This window comes from Daldinia caldariorum (assembly GCF_022478825.1).
Source record: "Daldinia caldariorum strain CBS 122874 unplaced genomic scaffold F4812scaffold_10, whole genome shotgun sequence".
NCBI classification, from domain to species: Eukaryota; Fungi; Ascomycota; class Sordariomycetes; order Xylariales; family Hypoxylaceae; genus Daldinia; species Daldinia caldariorum.
In genome coordinates, this window is record NW_025953046.1 from 484274 (window position 1) to 506116 (window position 21843).

General features: G+C 47.5%; 8 protein-coding genes across 8 annotated transcripts; 5 read left to right on the plus strand and 3 right to left on the minus strand.

The window, feature by feature from the left end:
* Window positions 1-223: 223 nt before the first annotated feature.
* F4812DRAFT_465226 (zeta toxin-domain-containing protein) lies at window positions 224-2084 on the minus strand. Its single transcript, XM_047938420.1, has one exon. The coding sequence runs from the start codon at window positions 1600-1602 to the stop codon at window positions 556-558; it is 1047 nt and encodes a 348-aa protein (XP_047789438.1). The 5' UTR covers window positions 1603-2084; the 3' UTR covers window positions 224-555.
* Window positions 2085-3254: 1170 nt separating this feature from the next.
* F4812DRAFT_451450 (uncharacterized protein) lies at window positions 3255-5691 on the plus strand (the record flags this gene model as incomplete). Its single annotated transcript, XM_047936210.1, has 5 exons — window positions 3255-3392; window positions 3475-3802; window positions 3833-3966; window positions 4029-5265; window positions 5378-5691. 5 exons carry the CDS (start codon window positions 3255-3257, stop codon window positions 5689-5691), a joined length of 2151 nt encoding a protein of 716 aa, XP_047789439.1.
* Window positions 5692-7087: 1396 nt separating this feature from the next.
* F4812DRAFT_50257 (Glyoxalase/Bleomycin resistance protein/Dihydroxybiphenyl dioxygenase) lies at window positions 7088-7902 on the minus strand. Its single transcript, XM_047939145.1, has 2 exons — window positions 7165-7902; window positions 7088-7112 (listed from the first exon to the last, which is right to left on the minus strand). The coding sequence occupies exon 1, from the start codon at window positions 7808-7810 to the stop codon at window positions 7184-7186; it is 627 nt and encodes a 208-aa protein (XP_047789440.1). The 5' UTR covers window positions 7811-7902; the 3' UTR covers window positions 7088-7112; window positions 7165-7183.
* Window positions 7903-9431: 1529 nt separating this feature from the next.
* On the plus strand, window positions 9432-10868 carry F4812DRAFT_451452 (FAD/NAD(P)-binding domain-containing protein; the record flags this gene model as incomplete). Its single annotated transcript, XM_047936211.1, has 2 exons — window positions 9432-9764; window positions 9822-10868. 2 exons carry the CDS (start codon window positions 9432-9434, stop codon window positions 10866-10868), a joined length of 1380 nt encoding a protein of 459 aa, XP_047789441.1.
* Window positions 10869-11047: 179 nt separating this feature from the next.
* On the minus strand, window positions 11048-14106 carry F4812DRAFT_451453 (uncharacterized protein; the record flags this gene model as incomplete). The annotated part of the gene is made up of 6 exons (XM_047936212.1): window positions 11048-11402; window positions 11452-12168; window positions 12247-12356; window positions 12447-13809; window positions 13883-13937; window positions 14037-14106. The coding sequence occupies 6 exons, from the start codon at window positions 14104-14106 to the stop codon at window positions 11048-11050; spliced, it is 2670 nt and encodes an 889-aa protein (XP_047789442.1).
* Window positions 14107-15123: 1017 nt separating this feature from the next.
* On the plus strand, window positions 15124-17427 carry F4812DRAFT_50317 (MFS general substrate transporter). Its single transcript, XM_047939146.1, has 7 exons — window positions 15124-15305; window positions 15366-15628; window positions 15684-15872; window positions 15937-16042; window positions 16105-16500; window positions 16562-17061; window positions 17142-17427. The coding sequence occupies exons 1-7, from the start codon at window positions 15245-15247 to the stop codon at window positions 17277-17279; spliced, it is 1653 nt and encodes a 550-aa protein (XP_047789443.1). The 5' UTR covers window positions 15124-15244; the 3' UTR covers window positions 17280-17427.
* A 117-nt stretch (window positions 17428-17544) lies between these two features.
* Window positions 17545-19280, plus strand: F4812DRAFT_431354 (alpha/beta-hydrolase). The gene is made up of 5 exons (XM_047934426.1): window positions 17545-17615; window positions 17669-17839; window positions 17900-18009; window positions 18090-18326; window positions 18484-19280. Exons 1-5 carry the CDS (start codon window positions 17576-17578, stop codon window positions 18739-18741), a joined length of 816 nt encoding a protein of 271 aa, XP_047789444.1. The 5' UTR covers window positions 17545-17575; the 3' UTR covers window positions 18742-19280.
* Window positions 19281-19648: 368 nt separating this feature from the next.
* F4812DRAFT_431356 (alpha/beta-hydrolase) lies at window positions 19649-21834 on the plus strand. The gene has a single exon (XM_047934427.1). The coding sequence runs from the start codon at window positions 19931-19933 to the stop codon at window positions 21629-21631; it is 1701 nt and encodes a 566-aa protein (XP_047789445.1). The 5' UTR covers window positions 19649-19930; the 3' UTR covers window positions 21632-21834.
* The last annotated feature ends 9 nt before the right edge of the window (window positions 21835-21843 follow it).

Below are 21843 nucleotides of genomic sequence, written 5' to 3' on the forward strand. Positions count from 1 at the left end.
TGAGGTTATTCCGAGATTTATCCGTACCAAGGGGTATTGAGACCCCGCTCCCAGGCCTGAACGTGATCTCCTCGGCTGTTGGTTCGTAACATTTAATTTTTTAATTTTTTTAATTTTCTTTTTTCATTTATTTTTTCATTTATTTTTTATTTTTATATTTTTATTTTTATTTTTATTTTTATTTTTATTTTTATTTTTATTTTTATTTTTATTTTTATTTTTATTTTTATTTTTATTTTTATTTTTTTTTTTATTTTTTTTTTTTAAAAAAAAAATTTAAATGAAAAAGAATTAAACAAAGGCTAAACGGAGGCCAAACGGAGGCTAAACAAAGGCCTTATGATTATGTCATTCAATTTTTGGCGGTTTGGCGGTTTGATGGCATATGGTCCGCCGTCACGTGCCAGAATGCTTCTAAGTTCGAATATACCTAATCCTAACATTTATTTCAGCTATATTTGCCTAAACTGTTATATAATGCTGCTAAGCGCTAGTCTTATAGAGCTAATTCGATTACATCGGCCGACAGCTTTAAGTAAAGGGGGTTAAGTATAACTACATGGGAGGTATGTTTCCAAAACTGAGACCTATCTCAATATTGATTTTGCCGTTGTGGATCGAATTGGGGAGAGGGAGCGGTTTTAGGGGTATCTGTGTTAAATCGTGGGGAGCAACTAAAAGGGGTTCCAACATCCTTTCGATTTCTATCAACTGGCTTTCGAGGCCGGGCACATTCATCTTCCGAAGCCTCTGTAAGCTAAGTTCGGCAGCTGTCCTCTCACTAGCCGTCAACGGCCGCTCTCTCTCCGTCCGCACAGCCTCAGCAGTCCTCGGCACCTGCCTCCAGCCATTACCATAACCACCGACGTTTTTGATGCGTTCGTTAGCATACGCTACCAGGCTATCCCTTCGAACAACGACAACCTGGTCAACCGCACCCGACGAGTCCACAAACGCCGCCGCCTCCAGGACCCCCGCGTAGGACTCGTCGTGGACTTTCCGCGGCGTCAAGCGCAGCGGCAGGCCGCCGCGCGGCCCGGCCTCCGGCAGCTTCTCGTAGAAGCGCGCGAGGATGCCGAGGCGGCTGAGCGCCGCGGGGACGGCCAGGACCGCGACCTCGACGCGGTAGCCCGAGGCGTGGAACAGCCGCGCCAGGTCCGCGAAGTCCCCCGGGTGCCGGGCCGCGGACTCGACCAGCACGTCGGCGCGCCGCGACGCGGCGCGGGACGCGGCCGTTGCGAGCCACCGCCGCGCGTCGGGGCCTGTGGCCGCGGAGGCGAGGGCGGGGCGCGAGGCCAGGAGTGCGTTGTACGCCGGGTGGAACGTCTTGTACGTGTCCGCGACGAAGTGCGCGAGCCGCGAGGCGCCCCGGAGACGGGTTAGGGCGCCCTTGAGCGCGGGCGCGGCGCGCGTTTTCCCGGCGCCTGTCTGGCCGATGAGGAGGACCGCAAGCGGGGTTCTATCTCCGACGATCTCATTACTATTGCTAGGCTGGGGCGTCGCCGCCGAGAGATGGCTTAGTTCGGACGGGAGGATATCTCGCTCAAAAATGCTTCGCGATTCTTCCTCCGAAAGAATGTACGATTGAGGATCGATATCCATCGTGCGCCGCCCCTCGCTTGGCCGTGATGCCGCTTGCTATACGGGAATAAGGCGGACGGGCGACCATATAAGCGAACGTATCCGTTCCGTGTCTTTTGAAGGTACCCTGCAAAGAGTATGAGGGCGCATGATTGTGTAAGCCGTATTGGGAAGTGAGGAGGTATTTATTAGTAAGGGAATGAAGGTGTGCCTAGCTTGCTATCATGTAGGTAGTCAAACCCCAAGTCTACATGTGGGGTAGGGTAGGATATCTGCCGACTATAGAAAGAGAGAATATGAACATAGAGGCCGAATCCTTAGCTTTCTCAGTTTATTTACCTAAGGACTAATAACAACGAGATTATAGCACGTACACATACATCTCCATTCTTATAACATTAGCTACCACCAAAGGGGAACCCCCCCGTCCACTCCCCAGCTTCTTAAAATTCATGATTGCGATGCACTATAGTCAGGTTATTTTCTTACCCTCTATTGGTGGGATAAATTTATGCCTTCTCAGTATAATGTAAATAATAGTATTTAAATGGGAAGAAACATTCTTCCTGATGATAGTAGTATTGCTAATCTAGTTTCAGTCCGTCCTCTAAATTGTTTATGGGTTATTAGAAGAAGCTAATGTACAAGTTCAGTACCTAAAATCGATGGCCTATGCAATGGAAGTCCACCTCGCGAGGGTTTGTTACTGTTACTATTTACCTAGCATCACTGTCATCAAAAAAGAGGGACGCCTGTGAACAAAGGTTTGCACAGAATAACTGTTGTCTCCTTTGTTTCCCACATCTTTTACGTCTGAACAAGGCCTTTTCAGTCCAATATAAAGACTTTATGCTATTGTACTAATCTATAACCATTAGATACTTAACAGTGATCTCGAGCAATTATCAAGTTCGTTTTGCCCATTTCATTTCAGTTTCTCCTTATATTGTATTATCTGGACCATTCAAATTATTATTAGTCCGATATGAATGACGCGAGGAACCCACTTCCACGTCGTTCTTCGGCGATTCGAGCGACTTGCGGACGAGCCGAGCTACTCACAGGCACCTCATCGTACGCATGTGGGCACAGATTCAGTTGGATTCTTGACTACGTCCTCCACCGTACCGGACGTCGCTGCCCCAGCGTTAATACTTGTCCGAAATGTACTATCAATTCCACCTGTCTCGTATGTCTCGAGATTTTTGACGCCAGAGTGACATGTTCATGTCCGAGTTGCGATTGCTTTTTCGATAAGTCTCTCCTCGCAGACCGCTGGGAGAAGCTTGAACGGATGAGCATTAACGTTATGGAGCATAAACCTACAATATTCATAAAATGTCGGCTCGAGGCTGAAAGAAAAAGGCTTAAGATAATGTATAACCATGAGTAATGCCAAGCGCTAGCTCGAAGCTGAAAAGAAGAAGGCTCAGATAACCTATGAATAGGTATAGTACAATACGACATCTCCTAAGGAGGTGGGGGTAGGGGTAGCTGTAAGACGGAGATGATCGGATATAAGTAAATATACGGGTCATTCTTAGGATCGGAAGACATGGGATGCCGGCGATTCTTCTTAAGTCCGCTTCTCGAAGATATATCTTTTCATTCAGCAGGATTGTATCCAATCGTACCATCTTCGTCCCTAAGGTCATTTCGACATATCGGCGAAAATGCTCTCCAATTCAGTCGCAGGGATAGAGGATATAGCCGAACCATCGAGACCTACGAGGCGGAACAACCTCGCTAGAGAGAGAAAACCCCGAAAGAAACGAGTGCAATTCAGTTGCACAGAATGTCGAAAGAAAAAAGTATACTGATTACTAGGTACCTAAATAAGGGACCTTCTACTCATTAAAAAATTGAATTGCGTTGCTAAGTCTTTGGGTGTAGCTGTCCTGTGATCGGAATGTGCCTTGTCAAAGATGCGTAAGAACAGGGAGGAGAGCTCAATGTTTATATGAGACAGACAAGTCGCCTTCTTTCAACGACTCGGTCCTGCAGCAAGAGAAACAGATTCAAAGCCTTCAGGCCCAAGTCGCTAAGCTGAAAGCATTGCTTTCTCAGACACCTCCATCGCCTGAGACCGGACTTTTGGCCTCGATTCCCAGCGTGGTAGGTGACCGTGACCATGCTAAACCCGATAGTCCAGGGCCATCGTATAGAAATTCCAAAGAAGATGAGGCTTCGATCGGCAACGCCCATGACGGAGATGGATATTGTATAGCAAATGATGCTCGACTAGACATAGACTCACCAACATTTTTATGGACTGAGTTTGACTACGACACGATCCGGTTGGAGAATACCGAACTTTCAGACCCGAGGGAGAGAGACCCACAAGGATATTATAGCCGACATCATCTCTTCCAATTTTTCAGCGAGGTAAAGTTCCTTTGCGCATGACATATCTAACTTTCATATTGATTAGTCTATATCTTGTATAGGTCCCTGAGCTATTTCCATTTATCAGGGAAACAGCTGACGAATGGCTTAAACCGCTCGGTGTTTATCTGACAAAAGACAAATTCACCAAAAATGGCTACGCTGTGGATCCTTCGCTTCAAAAAGGGGTAATGCTAGAAACTCTCCTCCCTCCCAAACAGGATACCGACGCTCTGGTTTCGTTGTATCTTGATGGTCTAGAACAAATTCATCGAATAGTTCATATCCCTACATTTAGGAGAGAATACACCGATTTTTGGCTACCCGAGCGGCCTCAGGACCCTGCCATGACGACTCTTATCTTGGCTATGATATCCATATCAACCTGTGCTACTACTCGCTCCGCTGAAGCCACGTCCATACCAACAAGGTACCATGCCATGTGTACGAGATGGATTTATGCATGCGATGCGTGGTTAAAGCAGCAAAGCCCAAAACATCGCAAAATTGTTTATTACCAGATATCCTGCCTAGTCTACATTGCGAAGCGAGTGGCCATGGTCGGCAAAAAGCGATGGTGGAAGGAGACTAGCTCTTTGACCCAGGATGCGATTATAGATGGATTACATTGCGATTCATCTAGCACCGACACATTCTATGAAAGGGAGATGAAAAGAAGAATATGGGCTACCCTTCTAGAATTAGATCTGCAGAATGCCTTTGAATACGGTCGCCCGTCACTCCTTCATGGCATCAATTCTGATGTCTCCCCCCCTATAAATGTCGATGATGATGGCTTCATCGAATCATCGAAGGGAATCCCCACACCAAAGCCACTTGATGTTTATACTTTTACGTCTTACCAAGTCCATAGTGCTCGCAGCAGGGCTTTACGTCTTAAGATATCTGAACGATTATCTAGTAAAAGGCTTTCGGAAGATCTTAGCTATGAGGAAGTATTGCGATACACCCATGAGATCATGCAAGAAATAGAAGCCATTCCCTCCTGGGATGCTGGAGATACTACGACGGGAAGCAAGTCAGATTTACCAATCGTTGCTAATGCTTTCTGCATTTTCCAGCTGAAGGAATGCATTCTAGCGCTTCACCGGCCTTACCTACAGAGAAACGATGGCAGGTACTGGCTCTCAGAAACAGTGTGCTATCACACTTCGCTAGATATCCTTCTCCTGAACAGCCGCTTAGCGGAGCTGGGCTATCAAAGCCTGGTGACAGTTAGGAACGATCTGTTATTAGCTTCGTTAAGTCTTGTTCGCATTGTCATGCTACAGCCCAAGCGTAAGCTCAACCTTTCTCTTACCTATGTGGAAACAAAGATTTCAACTCAAACGTCACTGAACCAGCTATTACTCACTAGCTGTCACCGTGGAAGCTAATATTATATATATAGTATCAAATAGCATCATGGTGGCAAATTCTCAGTCTGCAATTGACCTCCTTGAACGGTGTGTTCCTTCGATGGAAGATAAACATCTATGCTGTTTTCATAGCGAGCTTTGGTGCTTTATTACAATGCAGGCAGCAATTATGCTGCTGAAGGTTCATCTTGAAAAAGAGTCCCAGCAAACAGCAAAGGCTATCTGCGCACGGAAATTCTTGGACCTCCATTATAGGCAAATGGAGAGACAGAAGATGTCCGTTCCCAACCAGTGGGGTCTGGCTCCCCCGGGCCTTTTCAGACCAGTTTTATGTGAGTGGAGTTGATATCCCGACATGTTGAAGCAACTACAAATGGTACTGGCGTTAACACCGATATCATATTTTGATTACATCTCGTCCTGGTCGATATATTACAAGTACTGATTATTCTTAGATTAAAATCTGTCTATTACGTACTGTGGGATACCGTCTTACTTAGTATTGGGGTGTTTAGATGCGTCTTCTGCAAGTGAGGGAAATTTTACCAGGTAGAAACCTTTCCGGTGTCTACTCTTCTTTCTAATATAGTTCGTTACTAATTTAGCCTCGACAATATGGAATCGCATAGACGGTCCAAGCAGTAGGCAACTATATGCTCTGAACTATAACTTGGACCCTCGGATAGCATTATTACAATAAAGAGTACGCGTGGCGTTGTTCTACTCCCGTTCCAAGTTTAACTTTGCGCGTGTTTGCCCCATGTTCTCGCCTCAAAATTCACTATATCTGGTATCCCGAATGTAACTTCTAATCTGCACAATTGCCAACAACAAAATCACATATACACCGCACTGAACATTACACAATCTTCCGCAAAGCCTGGCAAAAATGGCTACTTTTACGTGGATCAAGTGTCTAGTACAGCTTTTCACTCAGCCATCATCGATCGAAAAGAAGAAAGACAGTCCAACACGGCCTGTTCTTCGTTCTTGCTTGAAGAAACGGGATCAGTCACCTCCAGGTTTCCCAGGCCATCGCATAAAGAAGCATGTCGAGTTCCGTCCTTCAGTCGGCGTGCGGGAATATCTCCCTAAAGAATGCCCTCGTTTCGGATGGAAAGGCACTAAAACCAAATTGCTAAGCTATTTGTGCGCAATCCTTTGAGCGGCGTACACCTTATACACGGGGGGGATATTTGATAACGGCATATACGACCCACAATCGCCACCCGGAAGTCAACTTGGCCAGGCGTACGATCCAAAAGGAAATGAAGAAAGAAAGGGGTGGGGGAACTCCTGGTGTGGGATTTCCGATGAGTATCTGAGTCTTACGAAAATCGAGAAACAAATTACGCGACAATTACGACTGGCCAATCGACACATTCAGCTTCATTGTGATGGCCTTGGCCTTCATCTTTTCTATACAACTTCGCCATCACCAAGGATTATATAATTAGGGGAAGGACTTAGAAGGTGTGAGCGGAGGAAGCAAGTTGCGAAACCTTGAAAGGTTACGAGATACACGTGGCTTAGAGTTTAAAGTATGAATTTTTGGTACTCTTTTAGAATAGCCTTTCAACAAGATTCGTTGACAGCATTGTTATGTGAAGGATAATTTTCATGAAAGGAAAAAAATGACGAAAAAAAAAAACCAATCCGGGATATGGTAGTTAGATATCTGTTATTTTACGAGGTAGCTAATGCTTCTAGCTTTGATTTGTTTAAGGACTTGATGTCACCATGTTTGATTGTTTATTACATTGTACCCTAGCCGGTTAATAATTAATACACGCAGACCCTTCCAATAATACATAAATACCTAAGCAGACGCTACCTCCCTACCTCCTATCTCTCAGGCCAATATTCGGCCTAGCCTTGATGCTCTTCTCATCCTCTCCGTTCTTGACCCTCTGAACGAACACCTCGGGATCGAAATCGACTCCGATGGGGTTCTCCACGAACTCGGGCGAAGCCATGGACTCGACGCCCTCGAGCGCCGAGCCGAAATTGTCCACCTGGAACTCGAGCTGGTTGCCGTCCGGGTCCTCGTAGTACATGCTGGTGCTCACGCCGTGGTTGACGGACCAGACAGGCATGATGCCCGCCGCCTTCTTCTCCTCGTAGGACGTGGCGAGGTCTTGCAGTGTCTTGAACCCGAACGCCACGTGGTGCAGGCCGACTTGCGGCGCGCCGCCTTCCTTGGTGCTACGAGGGACCGCCGTCGGGTCCTTCATGATGGCGATCCGGTGGTGCTCGTAGTCGTACGTCATAAAGCACAGCCGGTGCGACTGATGCGAGACCCTGCCCCCCAGCATTGTGAGGTAGAAGTCTACCATGCCGTCAAAGTTATCTGCCGTGGTCCGCAGCACTATGTGGCAGAGGGCTTCGGGGGAGATAAGTTTCGACTTATCCGAAGAGAGTCGGACGTGGCCATTCTGTGTTTGTGGTGTAAGTTGCGTCGCCATTGTGAATGAACAAAATATGCTTAAAATTATCTTAATCTTTTTAACCTAATAGATAGTCAAAGTAAGTCGGATTTTGACTTAAGCAGTCAGAAATGGCGTGGGTAGGGGGGCCAGGGCGATGATATATAAAAATATGAATTTTTGACTCGGTTCGAAGCTTCTTATGGTACACAGTAATACGCCATCAGAAATAGTGACGTCGGATCCTTGGTGCGTTCTGTCTTACCGCACATATGTAGGTCGGGCACGGCGTTGAGTGGCCGGAGATCTTCTGTGAGCGATGCTTACCTACCTGATATACTTCCGACGGAGAGCCGGGATCTCCATGTTTGCCAATGTTGGCTTGTGTTGGATTTTCCATTAGAATTAATTTATCATGATTACTACGCACATGTACGATCTTATTTGAAATTAGGATTTAAGTTTCTGGGTATTAGGCGTTTTGCTTGGCTTACAAACTCGGCTGCTCGCCTCCAAGTCTCCTTGCCGACGAGAGGTCGCTTCCGCCAACTCTTTCCACAAGACCGCAAGCCACCAACTTCGACGTCTGAATCTGCTCTAATCGGGCGACAATGTGGTGTAACGTAGGTAGCGCATGCCAATCCAAAGGATGCCACTTGAATTCTCCGTTCTCTGCAGCTTAGCCGTCTGTCCATCCTGACTTCTTGTTTATTTGCTTCCTCCGCATGCTAGACAAAGACAGGGTGCTCCGCATCTGCTTCCCCAGGTCGACCTGTCGAAGGCAGGTAGGTAGCGCCATAGGAGGAGCCCCTCATCGACTCCAGCTTCGAGGGGTGCCAACCGTCGGGACCCCATCCCTTCCGCGCCCTCTTCCGCGCACAGGCCGCCAAGGAGAAACTATGCAAACTTCGATCCTTGCCGGTTCACTATTATCGAATATGCGCTCTCTGTCTGCGAGATGTCCAGATCCGCATATAGCTTCGGAAATCCCAATTCTTCTCTCCCGCTGATTATCGGATCTGCCATGTCCTCCCATAGCACGGGAACATATGTACCTCGACGCGCTATCCCGTCTTCTCTCGTAGTATACTGCATGCCGTGGATGTAGACGCTTAGTAGTTATATCCACGCCCGGCAAGCCACTCTAGGTTGTCTAGGCATTTAGCTGTGATACTGACGTCGGCTTCTGGGCCCGGCTTCTGAAAAGGAAATGGAGGAGGTAGGAGGCTGGCGAGATCGGACTGTTTCGTTTTGAATGTAACGAAAGCCTCCGGATTGCTTATACAAGCAAGTTTCCTTATAGCAGTGCAATGAAGCCAGCCTCAGCATCTAGTTTAATGATGCTTCATAAGTGTATAAGTGTGGGGAGAGCCTATACTATAGTGATCACATGTCTCCGGATATGTAATGGTCCGGGGTATATCTCTCGGTTCTCCTCCGGATACATCTCATAATTCCTAAGTCAGTATTTGAAATCTAGAATTTGGAATTGGGTTTAGTTACCTCACAATAATATTAGACGCGGGAATTTATATATTACAAAGGTTGAAGCAGTCTCCTACTATTAGACTCGTGAATATAGAGACTTGTACACTTGCACTGCCTATCAAATTGTTGATATCTCATCGCTCAACATATACATTATCTTGATAGAACAGCAATGGCACCGCACGCTTCAGATAGCCGACACGAGATTCCCACAGCAAATGGGACGAGTACAGACGGATCTAGTACAAACGCCAATGGTACCGATGTAGCCCCAGTCATTATAGTGGGCGCTGGGCCAGTCGGCCTCCTCCTTGCTCTTCGCCTTGCCATGAATCAGATCCGCACTGTCGTCTTAGAAAAAGAACCCTGGCTTAATCCACTGCCGCGCGCTATAGGGTATCACGGGCCGGTACACAATGTCTTCGAGGAGATCGGACTCTACGACCAAATTGCGGCAGAGGGGATGGCTTCAGGAGGCTATGCGTGGCGCAAGCTTCCTACTGACGTCGTCGACGCGAATGGAAAAGTGATAGGCAAGGAATTAGGCGCGATCATAGGGAAGAATTCGATGGGAAAGCCCGGCCCCGATGGGAAGTTTACGCCGGGCCATTATTCAATCCAGCTTGCTCAATGTCGGCTCGCTGAGATCTTCCTGGAGAATGCGACAAAGACCGGGTTTACTAAGGTTCTCTGGGAACATGAAGTTACCGGCTTGTCGCAGGACGAGCATCAAGTATCAGTCAAGGTAGCAACGGCGAGCGGAGGAGAAAAAGTTATCAGGGGTCAATATCTTGCCGCCTGCGACGGTAGTCGATCTACAGTCCGTAAACTCCTTGGAATCCGCCTCTCGGGTCATTCCTGGCCCGAGCGCTTTCTAGCGACCGACGTGCTGCGTGTTGCGCCAGTCGTCCCTGATTTTTCTGTCCATTTTACTGTTGATGAGACATTTTGGGGTGTGGTGACGCCGCTGGAACACGTCGAAGCCGGAAAGCAAGGGCTCTGGAGATATAGCTTGGCCGTGCCAGAAAAACCTAATGATGATATAAACAGTGCCCCTTTAACCGATGAGCAGGTCCTTGAGCCGGAGTATGTCGATTCGCTTCTCTTGCGACAGATTGATGGACCCAGACCGAGCAGTCATGTCGTAGTGCGCAAGAGCCTCTACAAGATGCACCAGTTACTTGCCAGCACCATGCATCGTGGTCGCTGTTTTCTTGCAGGAGACTCGGCGCATATCAACAACCCCATTGGCGGTTTAGGCCTATGCACCGGTCTTCTGGATGGAGATGCATTGGCCCGGACTCTCCAGATTGCTTTTTCGACATCCCCGTCCGATCCGAACCTGGAACCCCTATTCAACCGCTATTCTACAGAGCGAAGATGGGTCTTTCAGAATGTCATTCATCCTTTCAGTAGCGCCAATAAGATCCGTCTTCACGGTGCCAAGCCAGACGATGTAGTAAGAGAGGATTGGTACTTTACGGCATTAGCTCGTGGAGATCCCAAAGAACTCCAAGATATTCATCGACCACTCTATGCGCAATGGAGGACGGACATGCGGAAATTCTGGCCTGCAGGGACGGATGTTAAAGAACCTAAAGCACCCTAATGAATTTGCTGCTCGAGGAATCTTTATGCCAAGTTGAGAGAGTGCAACGCTAGGTGCATGGTATGGCATGCAAACAACTTGTTGTATGTGAGATAATATCGTTTGTCACTAAGACCAGCTCAATTAGTTAATTAATTAAAATATATCACAGGCAGAGTACATACAGCAGCCCAAACAAGTCACCCATTTCTCAAGCTATATCGACTGGCCAAAAATTGGTTCAACTTGGCGTGGATTCCTTCTGAGAACCTGGTGGTGATGCCGCCTCCGAAGGCAAGCATGCAAGTCTTTAGTGTTCGAATTGGGTCATCTAGTGGTACTGGTTCGGCACCTCCCCGCTGATCTGTGATTGCTGGAATACAGAGCTGATGACTCGCAGATGGATCTGATGCTACTGCTGAATTCGACCCGGCAATGCTTGCTCCTACGCTGGAGCAAAAATATCGATATACTGTATCGTCGTCACCTCGTGACTCGACGTCTATTGGTACGAGACTCGAGGGCGAGATCTTCCATTGCGCCCCGCAGAATACGCTTATAGCCCCATAGGGTGAGTGTGACACGGTAAAGAGCGGCAGGCCACCATGGCGGTCGGACTTTCTTATCAAGTGTCCGGAGAAGATAGAGTATCTGACCGATGTGCAGGAGAGCTTCATCGGGACAATGTAGATACTGGCCAACCTGGGTGGAAGAGAATGACCGAAGTTGAGAATCGCTCAGTTGCCTCCTAGCTAAGTTTTCGATATCCGCAAACCCGGTCACCGTGTTAAGATAGACAATATGGTAAGTGATAAGAGTCGCTATCATCAATGGGCTCCGAAATTGGTTGTATGATACTTCTGATTGCTCGGTTTCGGTTTCGCGAAGACGAGAACAATACCAGCTGAACCAGCGGTACAGAAGTACCTGCATTTCCTCCATGCGAACAACGGTAGAACTTTTCGTAACGGGCGAGAAGAAGCGCGAGTTTGGCCCCTCACTAAAGCAGCTGAGGACTTGACGGAAACTGTTGATAAGCGAATAAATAGGATGTAGCAGCAGTCGAAACGCTGAGGGCGTTAAGTAAAGACGCCTGTCTCTTGTAAGTTGATCCGTAAGGAACCACTCAAATAATGCACGAAGAGACGGCTGCACCAGCGGTGTACCGTTCATCCCACGTTTCCAGGTATCAGTGTCACCAGCTAGGTAAAGTTCTGCAGGACTGGGGAGGACCAAGTTAAGGTCGGCTATTTGTATATGGGGGGTGCTATCAAGAAACAAGCTAAGCTCCAGATCCAGGATGACCCATGTGTATGCAAGCCTGGATGGTAGAAATTGATGATATTAGCAACCTTATTGGCCATAGCTTAAAGATGAAGGAATAGGAAGTTGATTTTACCTAATTAATCTCTCTCGCTCAAGCCAGGCTAGGTGCCTTGAATCGTCGTCAAGCCCTAGGGACTCTGTATAGCAAACCTGAGCATCAAATAATCTACTATTACGGACGATCTATTGATGGGTCAGGTCCTGAATTTTTGAAACAGTCCGGGAAATCGCGGTAGTAAAAAGTGAGGGGCAAGGGGGTCAGGGGAAACCTACCGCAATATATATACCACGCTGCCCGAGGCCAATATCCATCAGCCACTTATCACCGCTCCACGCAGCTTGGATGATAAACACCAGTGCACAATGTAGCAGTAGCGGTTGGTGGCTACCGGAGACATCCTTTTCAACCGTGTCAAATAAGGAAATACGGCAAACCTCCGTCAAGCCACCCGATAAACGCCGTGCTTCTTTTGTAGGATCTGATATGGCTCCTTGTCCGATCATAAGCAATATGAGCAGAGTAGATGATGTATCATTAGATCCATTTAGCAGCATATTCGCATCCAAAACACCTCCCGGAATAAGAAGATAGAATGGCTCGAATATGCGCATATATTCGCGAAGGAAATGCTCTATGGTCGCAGAAGGTGGGAGAATAAGGAACCCGCGGGAGTTTCCATCAGGGGACGGGGAAGGATAGCTGGCGGCAGCTGTGACGGGGTCAAGTTGATGGACCCTGAGAGCCTTTTGGAGGAGGGCCTGCGAGATGGCAGCAAGCTTATCTCGTACACTCTCGCGGAGAGGCAAGCTTGCAAGAGGTTCGAATGGATTAGGACTCGCAAAGTCAAGCCCAAGCCACCCCCATAGCTTATCTAACTCTGGCATATGGCCGAGACTCTCAAGAAGTACACCAGCCGTCCTGGGGCATTTCGATATGTCCTCAAAGGGGTTGCATCTAAATGAGGACCAGTAGTTATACGCCTGTACGATAACTTGATGCTCCACAGCGTCTGTATCATATTGCCACTGAATGTCGTACGCCTGTCGGTCTTCGTTCCACAAGCTAGCTGACCCGTCGGTTTGTAGCTCAGTAGGACTGTGCGATGCCAGCCCTGTATTGCAGATTACCCCATACTGGCTTGGGACGTGACATTGGCCGGCCCAGGTTTTAATATTCGTTCCATGTACCAACGATCCATCACCGGCGGGCGGGATAGCACTGTTACCCGTGCACTGTCCTTGCACATTGTCTATGAAGGTACCTTCGCTGTTTTCTGAAGAGGTTTGAACACTCTGATTAGGTCTAGGGTGTTCGTTATCTATAACATCATCTATACTTAGCGTAGAAGACCCAGCATCGTGGGCAGCATTAAGTTCTGATACCGGTGTTGCTAAATCTCGGCTGGTGCCTAACGGAGGTGCACGCCCTACCGCCTTTTTTGGCCGTCGATCGCACGGGATTTGCTTAACACGACAACGATTGCAGGGTGTATTCGAATCGCATTTTGTCTTGGTCCTTGCACAATTGCGACAAGCTTCCTGTGTACGATGTCTTACACTGACCGAAGGCTGACTTGTGGCCTTCCCATCGGCAGAGGTTTGACCATGAACTGCGACATGTCTTTGAAGAACATCTCTAAACCAACCAATTATAATTGGGTAAGAGAAAGAACTTGAAGACTCGAAAGGGAGTGACGGGTTTTACGTACCTTCGGGAAAAGGATAAATGACAGATATTACATTTAAATCGCTTAATATTAGCGTCTGTAAGATATGAGTTTCGTTAGTATCTTTAATACAGTTGACTAACCTACCTCAGGTAACATAAGATGTAGGTAAGATATTAGAGTGTTGGTCGCTTACGAGTAGCTAAGTGGCGTTCGAGATGTTCATTTCGTTGGAATTCCTGACCACAATAGGTACAAAACGCCATCTCAATTGGTACGGCCTTTCTTTAAGCTATAAGTGAACAGAGGTACCTGATAAGCAAACGATATATTTCGTAAACCAACGGAGAATTCTTGATAACCTTGTGACACAAAACTGAAGAAGACGCAAGGTTCTGCAGCTACTATACGGGCAGACGCATAGGACATAGAAGCATAGGAGGCATAGAGTGCCCTAGAGTTGCCCCCATAAGGGACGCACAGCAGAGTATACCCTTGTCCGGCAAATCCGCGTAACCCACCTCGGCCTTTGTTACCAGCCCCCGATGATGCCGAGAAGTTCAGCTCACTCTTTAGGTAGGACCTGGTTTGGATAGATCACCCCGCAAACCACAAAACCACGAACCTCAAACGAGATAACAAATCGAAAATGGTAATGACCTTAGGTACCTAACTTCGAACATACCTATTTCGGAAACCAACAGGTGAGGTGTAAGCCCGCCCCTTAATGTCACGTCACGTGTAGTTTGTATTCGCGTGATGACATGACTTATGTACATACCAACGCGTCAGCACGTTCAAAACTCTCGCTCCCTTTACTCAAACATTCTAAGCTAGGGGTTAAAGGATTAAGGGTTGAGATATTGGGATTGGAATTGGAAATGAATTTATTGCCTAAGAATAATTTGAACATCTTGTACCATGTATTTTTCCAAATATGGCTTTCACGATCGTCGACTCCCCCTATATCATAGATATTATGAAAATTACCTAGGAGGTAGATGTCAGTCGCGACGATTAATTACTTGAGCTTACTCTACAGATAGAAGGTATGTAACCAGCGTCAGCCCTGCATAGATCTGTCTGTTTTACCGGACCCCCACCGGTCCGGTCCGGCGGTTCTCTCCACAAGCACAGTTTGCGCGGTCTTCATTGCCGTCAAACATCACCTGGATGAATTAGACCTTGATAGATATCTCCCTGCCTGATATTAATTTCCAGCTTAATGATCTGAAAGCTATGCCGTAAATGTACACGCGTTGAATCACGGCAGCTAAGAGCATAGATCCCCGCGACGATCTCATCGAGGCTAGACTAAGTGGCTCGGAAATCCGGGGAAGTAAGACGGGGGCGAATACCTACACCTAGGAAGTTTTAGTACATGCCACTACTAGAGTTGCCGTCATGCATTTCAGAACGATTAAGGAGTTAGATAGCACCGAAGGCACTGTGCTGCTGTTCAGAGGTAAATCATAACTGAGCATCCCTTAAGAAACAGTATCTAATTACGAAACCGCGATAGCAGAGAACTTACAAGGCGAACGACACCGAGATGATAAAGACCTCATTCTATTTCCTCAGCCATCGACGGATCCCAATGATCCACTAAGATGGCCAAGATGGCGCAAAAATATGGCCTACGCATCTGTTTGCGCATTCGCCTGCACAAACAACATCAGCGGAACTGTTTACTCCGACGTCTTCGTTCTCATCTCCAGGCACTTCAACGTATCCGTCGACGAAGCCTCAGGTCTGATTGCTTGGGTAATTCTTACCCTTGGAGTGTCGGTAAGGAGCTACTCTACTACTTCAGCGAACTTTGGTAACCCTTTCTTCTCAACAGAACTTCATTTGGGTTCCTTCAGCCCTGTATTTCGGAAAGAGGCCTGTATTCATATTAGCATGCGCTATTACATTCGCGGCGGCTATTTGGGCGGCGTCAACAGACAGTTTTGGTAGCTTGCAAGCAGCATGTGTAGTTGGCGGCTTTGGTGGAGGAGCATCGGAAGCACTTGGAGCTGCTATCATCAACGTGAGATACACACCCCTTAATTACCTGGTCAATAACTGGCTTATTTTCTAAATGGTATCGCTAGGATATTTACTTTCTACATGAAAGAGGCAGCAAAATGGCATGGAACTTGATCATGCTTGCGTTCGGCAGCAGCATAGGACCCCTAATAGGAGGCTACCTTATCGAAAGTACGTTATAACATATAACATCCTAGTTCAACTCAGCTCGATACTGATAAAGGGCGGCACAGGTAAGGGTCTAAAATGGGGGAAATGGCTCAGCGCTATTTTTCTGGGCGTCAACCTCTTGATGATTATCTTCTTTGTGCCGGAGACGAGATTCAATCGATCGTTAAACGCGTCAGATTCTTCCGACCAGAACGCCAAGCCAATACAGACCCCAGAGACAGCAACAGATGCTGAGGCCAGCAGCAGCCTGGACAGGTCTGACGCCGCGCACCCTGAGAAATCAACAACCAATACACATTCATCGTTGCTCCCAACGGATCCTAGCATACCCCGTAAACCGTACTTCGCACTACTCAACCCCTGGTCTGGAACTACATCTGGGGAGTCTTTCTTCGATTTGATGTTTCGGCCGATTCCCTTGATTGTCTATCCGGCCTGCCTCATGGCTACTTTTATCTGTGAGTTTCAAGTGGCTGTTGCAGGATACATCTCAATGAACGCTGCTAACCCATAGAAAAGACTCTATTTGCCTCGCTCCAACTGTTATGGTCAATGTCATGAGCGGCAGTATCCTCATCCCACCACCGTACAACTTTACTATGGGAAATGTAGGGTTAATAAACATTGCGGGAATGATCGGCCAAGCAGGCGGTTTTTTTATCGGTGGTGTTCTCATTGACAGGTACTCCGCCTACCGTGCCCGCCGCAATAAGGGCATATTTCTCCCTGAGGAGCGACTAGCTCTTTTGTTTCTCCCCAGTTCTTTGGTTTTCGCGGGCACTGTCCTTTTTGGCTTTGCTGCAGAGAAGCAGATGCATTGGGCAGTTATTTTCGTTGCGTACGGTCTAATGAGCGTCGGCCTCACCGGTGTTGCTAGTATCGCTATGGTATATGTGTGTGACAGTTACTTCCCCGTAGCTGCGGAGTGCTTGGAACTGATCAATGGATTCAAAAATATCGTCGCATTTGGATTCATCAGAGGCACTGTACCGTGGATCGAGTCCCGGGGGTATGAAAGTGTAAGTCGATCATTATCCCTGCAGGTTCCATTTTCTTCGTCCCCTATTATTATGTACTAAGAAAATCGTCTCCATGATAGGCTTTTGGTACCATTGGGGGTATATTCGCGGCTTTCGTTTTCCTAGCAATTGCTCTAGTGTTCTGGGGACCCAAAATCAGACATCATACGTCCACGCACTGGCGTCTAATCAGCTGGGAGAAGGCTCATATTCATTGAAGCTGCTGTTAAAAGCCAGGATATACTTTACTGTTCGTAGCTGAAAGATGGCGACGCTGTGGAGGGCAACATCAGTGGAATTGGTTCTTTGGAGTACAAGCTGGTGTTTCAGACAAAGTCGTGATAAGCCAGCTTACGTGAAGGGAGTTGGCACCATGCCGTGGGGTTCCGAACCCCAAATCCGAAGTTTTTCTACTTAACTTCGATTGTGTAGCTTGCGCACTTATTGCTTCGTGACATTGACAACAATACCTCAGGCATCGTATGGTTTCACTTGCATGCATAAGTGAAGCAATATGTCTACCTGCTACTGTTTCAAGGGATCGTCTGGTGATCGTAAGCGTCTTTAAGCACAACCCAATAAGGAACTACTCACTCACCAGCTATAGCTGCTTATGAACCAAAAGGTTCTCTATCGGCCCTTGCTGGGCTGCCTATATACAGATCGATTCCTCCGAACAAGGATACGAACTCCCATCGAGATGTTATCCTTTACCTCCCGGACGGATTTGGTCTGGCTAAACATAATCAGAGACTTGCTGATAAATATGCTGAGTGTGGTGAGGACTAGGAGCCAACATACATTGCTATCAGATCCAGGTAGAATTGACGCATCTCAGGCTATGAGACAGTAGTCGTGGACTATTTCGAAGGCGACGCGCTGCCCGACACGTTTATGTTATACACGCCAGGTACAGACCTCGATGCATATGACAATCTATCTTCAGAAGTGAGTTCACCAAGGAAGATTATTCGTAGCAGGCTACCTATTTAGCATCGATTGACTCGTTTACTTGGGAATATAAACAGCAAAAGGAGGCTATTCGCAAGATTGACATGCCAAGTTGGTTAGAGCGACACAACCCGGAACACATATCATCGCTTGTAGACAAATTCTTTCCGGACTTATGCAACACTCTTACGAGAGACAAGCAAGGAACTAAACCAAGAATCCATATACTTGGTCACTGCTTTGGTGGCAAGCATGCCTTCAAGCTGGCGCAGCTTAATCAGGACAACATCGGATCTATACTCGTCTTCCATCCAGTGAGTTAACTACCTACCTAACCTAATATATCATATTGCTTTCAATACTATGTATCCAGTAATGCTTCAGCTACAACTTCTGAATGTCTAGAGAAGCTTCCTGGCAATCTACTAAGACCCCATCCTTTCAAGAAGTTCAAACTGACTGATCTCGTAGTCATTCCTCGAGCCTGCTGATATCAAGAATCTCAAAAAGCCTATTCTAGTAGGCTGCGCGGAGACAGACGTGTTTACTCCAGACCTAATCCAGACGATGTTGAATCACCTCCCGAAATGTGGAGCAGCGTGGAAATTCCTCATTTACGGAGGAACACAACACGGGTTCGCGACTAGACCGGACTTGGGAAACGAATTGACGGCCAAAATATTCCAAGAGGCATTTGATGATGGGCTGCGGTGGCTTCGAGCAAACTGATCTGAGTTAATGGACTATTTATTGAAGTTGATTGGGAGTGTATGTCCGGAGATGTTCTAACGGCCTCATGCTATCAGGAAAAGGGGGCATCGGACTTAACATGCGGACTTGAACATAATGCATTCTTCTCTTGTCTTTCTTATCGGGTACCTTGAGGTATCATTGACAACATTGCTCGATGAATCCTGCCAGGATAGCTACTACGTAATGCTACGTAGGTATAGAACGGCTCTTTTAATTTGCTACGCAGACGACTGATGTCCGCATGAGTGGACCCTGTGGATCTATCTCCGGCTCCTCGCCCCTTTCCGATGGGGTTCCGAGCCTCCGGGCACGCTCTTCAAGTTCAGCGTCGATATATTGGTAAGCGTAGAACATTGTGGGAATCGCCTCGGTCGCGTTAGCACTTCACAAGTGCCTCATCCAATATTAGAGGATCTCGGACGGATCGCGAACTGATGGTGAAAATGGTTGCTCGAATAGAAGGCAGGGTTCGCATAGATCTGCATCCGACAGGGCATTACATCTTTCGTTTACCATCATTTCATAGATTTAGCGTACTTTACCTCGAACTTACAGCAACACGCGGGCGCAGCGGTTCGTCACCGTCGCGGGGTATCGCTACATGAAGAAGACGGGGTCGCTGTACGCGCGACGCATCACCCTCACGTCGAGCATCGCCGCGCGGAGCATAGGCGTCAAAGACCACGACATTGTTGGCCCTGGTATCTGGAATTTATGACATATATCCAAAGATCATGTACATAAAACCGGTATAGACTGAAAGGACAAGAAGGCTAGCATATTAGAACCTAGAACGTGATTTGATTTCCACCTTCACTCTATTACACGCTGTCATTATAATCAAATACGATGCCAAAAATCAAAAGTTCTTAAATCCTATAGGGATAATTTCAGGGACAAAATGGCGTCAAAACAGAGTGTCCGTCTCACCAGGATTGATATCCAAGCTCGGAAACGCTTCCCCCATCTTAAGCGGGGATAAAATCAATACCGAAGACCGGCATGTCAAGATACTACGGTTCTGCTCTTTTGATATCTTATCATCCTTCGATAAGTTTACGTGCGAAGGCACCCTGGACTTTCTTCTCGCCCCTCCTTTTGCGCCTACGTCGCCCCCGATGACGCCCGGCTCTATGTTGAACACTATATTATTCAGACCAGCTTCATGCATTTTTTGGCTGCCGCACAATTCGGCCTCCTGGCCCGGAGTTCACTGTTTAACCACGACGTAGTTCCTTCAACGCCTACCGTTAATCTAACTGGTTATGGTGCGTTCTCTGGGGCTAAGATAAGTGAGACGCTGACTGGAAGTTCCCTTCCGACTGCTGTGGACGCCTGGCTCGGGATTGAATATGCGCTTCAGCCGGTTGGTCAGCGTCGTTTTTGGCCGGTAGAACACCGCCCTTCGGCTTTTGATGGAGTCAGACCAGCGGCGAGCTATGGAAACGTCTGCATACAGGACACCATCTACACCAAAAACCAGGTGCAAGACGAGGCATGCCTCAATTTCAACGTTTATCGAACGTCAGATATACCATTAGAGGAGAACCTCCCTACTTTGGTCTGGATCCACGGCGGAAGCTTTGTTCTCGGTTCTGCCAGGAGTATGGATGGGGCATCTTTTGTCGCCTCGTCTAAGCTACCTATTGCAGTTGTAACGTTCAACTATCGGCTTAATTCGCTGGGATTCCTTCCTAGTAAGCTTTTCGCAGAGGAGGGTCTTCTTAATCTTGGACTACGAGATCAGCACTTCCTGCTTCAGTTTCTTCAGGATCACCTAGAGTCATTCGGGGGAGATCCGAAGCAGATAACTCTAGGCGGCCGATCAGCCGGAGGACATTCTACTGGCATCCATTACTTTCACAATTATGGAGAGGACGAAGGCAAACCACTATTTGCACGAGCGATCTTCCAATCCGGATCGGTTACAGCACGCGCGTTTCCGGATATAGATTTCCCACAATACAAGCAGGACTTCAAACTGTATATGCGATATCTCAACTGCCCAGCTGGCGGGAGAAGCAAGGGGGAGAATGCGCTGGCATTAGATTGCCTCCAACAAGCGCCAGTGCAGAGTATCCAGAGTATCAGCGCACAAATGTATGCCGAGGCAGAACAAACTCTGAGCTGGCCTTTCCAGCCTACCTTAGGAGGCCCTCTACTAGAAAAGCCAGGATCAAAATCTGGTGCTGAAGAAACCTTCCATCATCTCCCCGTGATTACCTCCTACGTCACGGATGAAGGGAAGTATTACACCCCGGCAATTCATCATACAAACGATGATCTCCTATCGTTTATGCACGTTATGATGCCCTACCTGAACTATACGGATATCGCCTTATTGAATGAGCTGTACCCGGACCCGATACGACATCCCGATTCCCCGTGGGCACACTCAACAAATGCCACCCAGTACAACCGGCTCTCAGCCGCTTGGTCCGACATGGCTTATATCTGCCCCAGTCGGGAAACTGCTTTCCGCACATCGACCGCCGGCGTCCCTACGTGGAGGCTTCACTTCAACACGCCAAACTACCCGTTAGAGTACCAGGCGTGGCGAGGGATTCCGCATACCTCCGATTCGGCTTATGCGTTCGATTCGCCAGGGGTAGCATTTCCTCAGACCGCACACATATACCACGCTTACCTAGCCAGCTTCGTGGCGACGGGCAACCCAAATACTGCCCGGCTAGAGGGAACCCCGGAATGGCCAAACTACCATGCCGCGAAGACCTGCGGGGCGGATAGGCCAAAACAGCTTATTATTAATCCCGGTACTTACACCACCGTGGAAGAAGACTCTGTTAGGATCGACCAGTGCAATTTTTGGAATGATCTTGATAGGGCTAAAAGGCTGAATAAGTAGACGACAGGTTGAGCATGGCGAATTTACAAGTACCTAGGATATACATATTGATATCTTCATTATGACACGGTATTATAAATAGTACAATTCGTTCAGTGCTAAACTTGGCAACCCCTATTCCAAAAACTTCAAACTACCTCCTACGATAACCCTTGCAGATAGGTACGCTAGGCAGACATGATGCTCTAATTTACCCATGACCTTATTATATA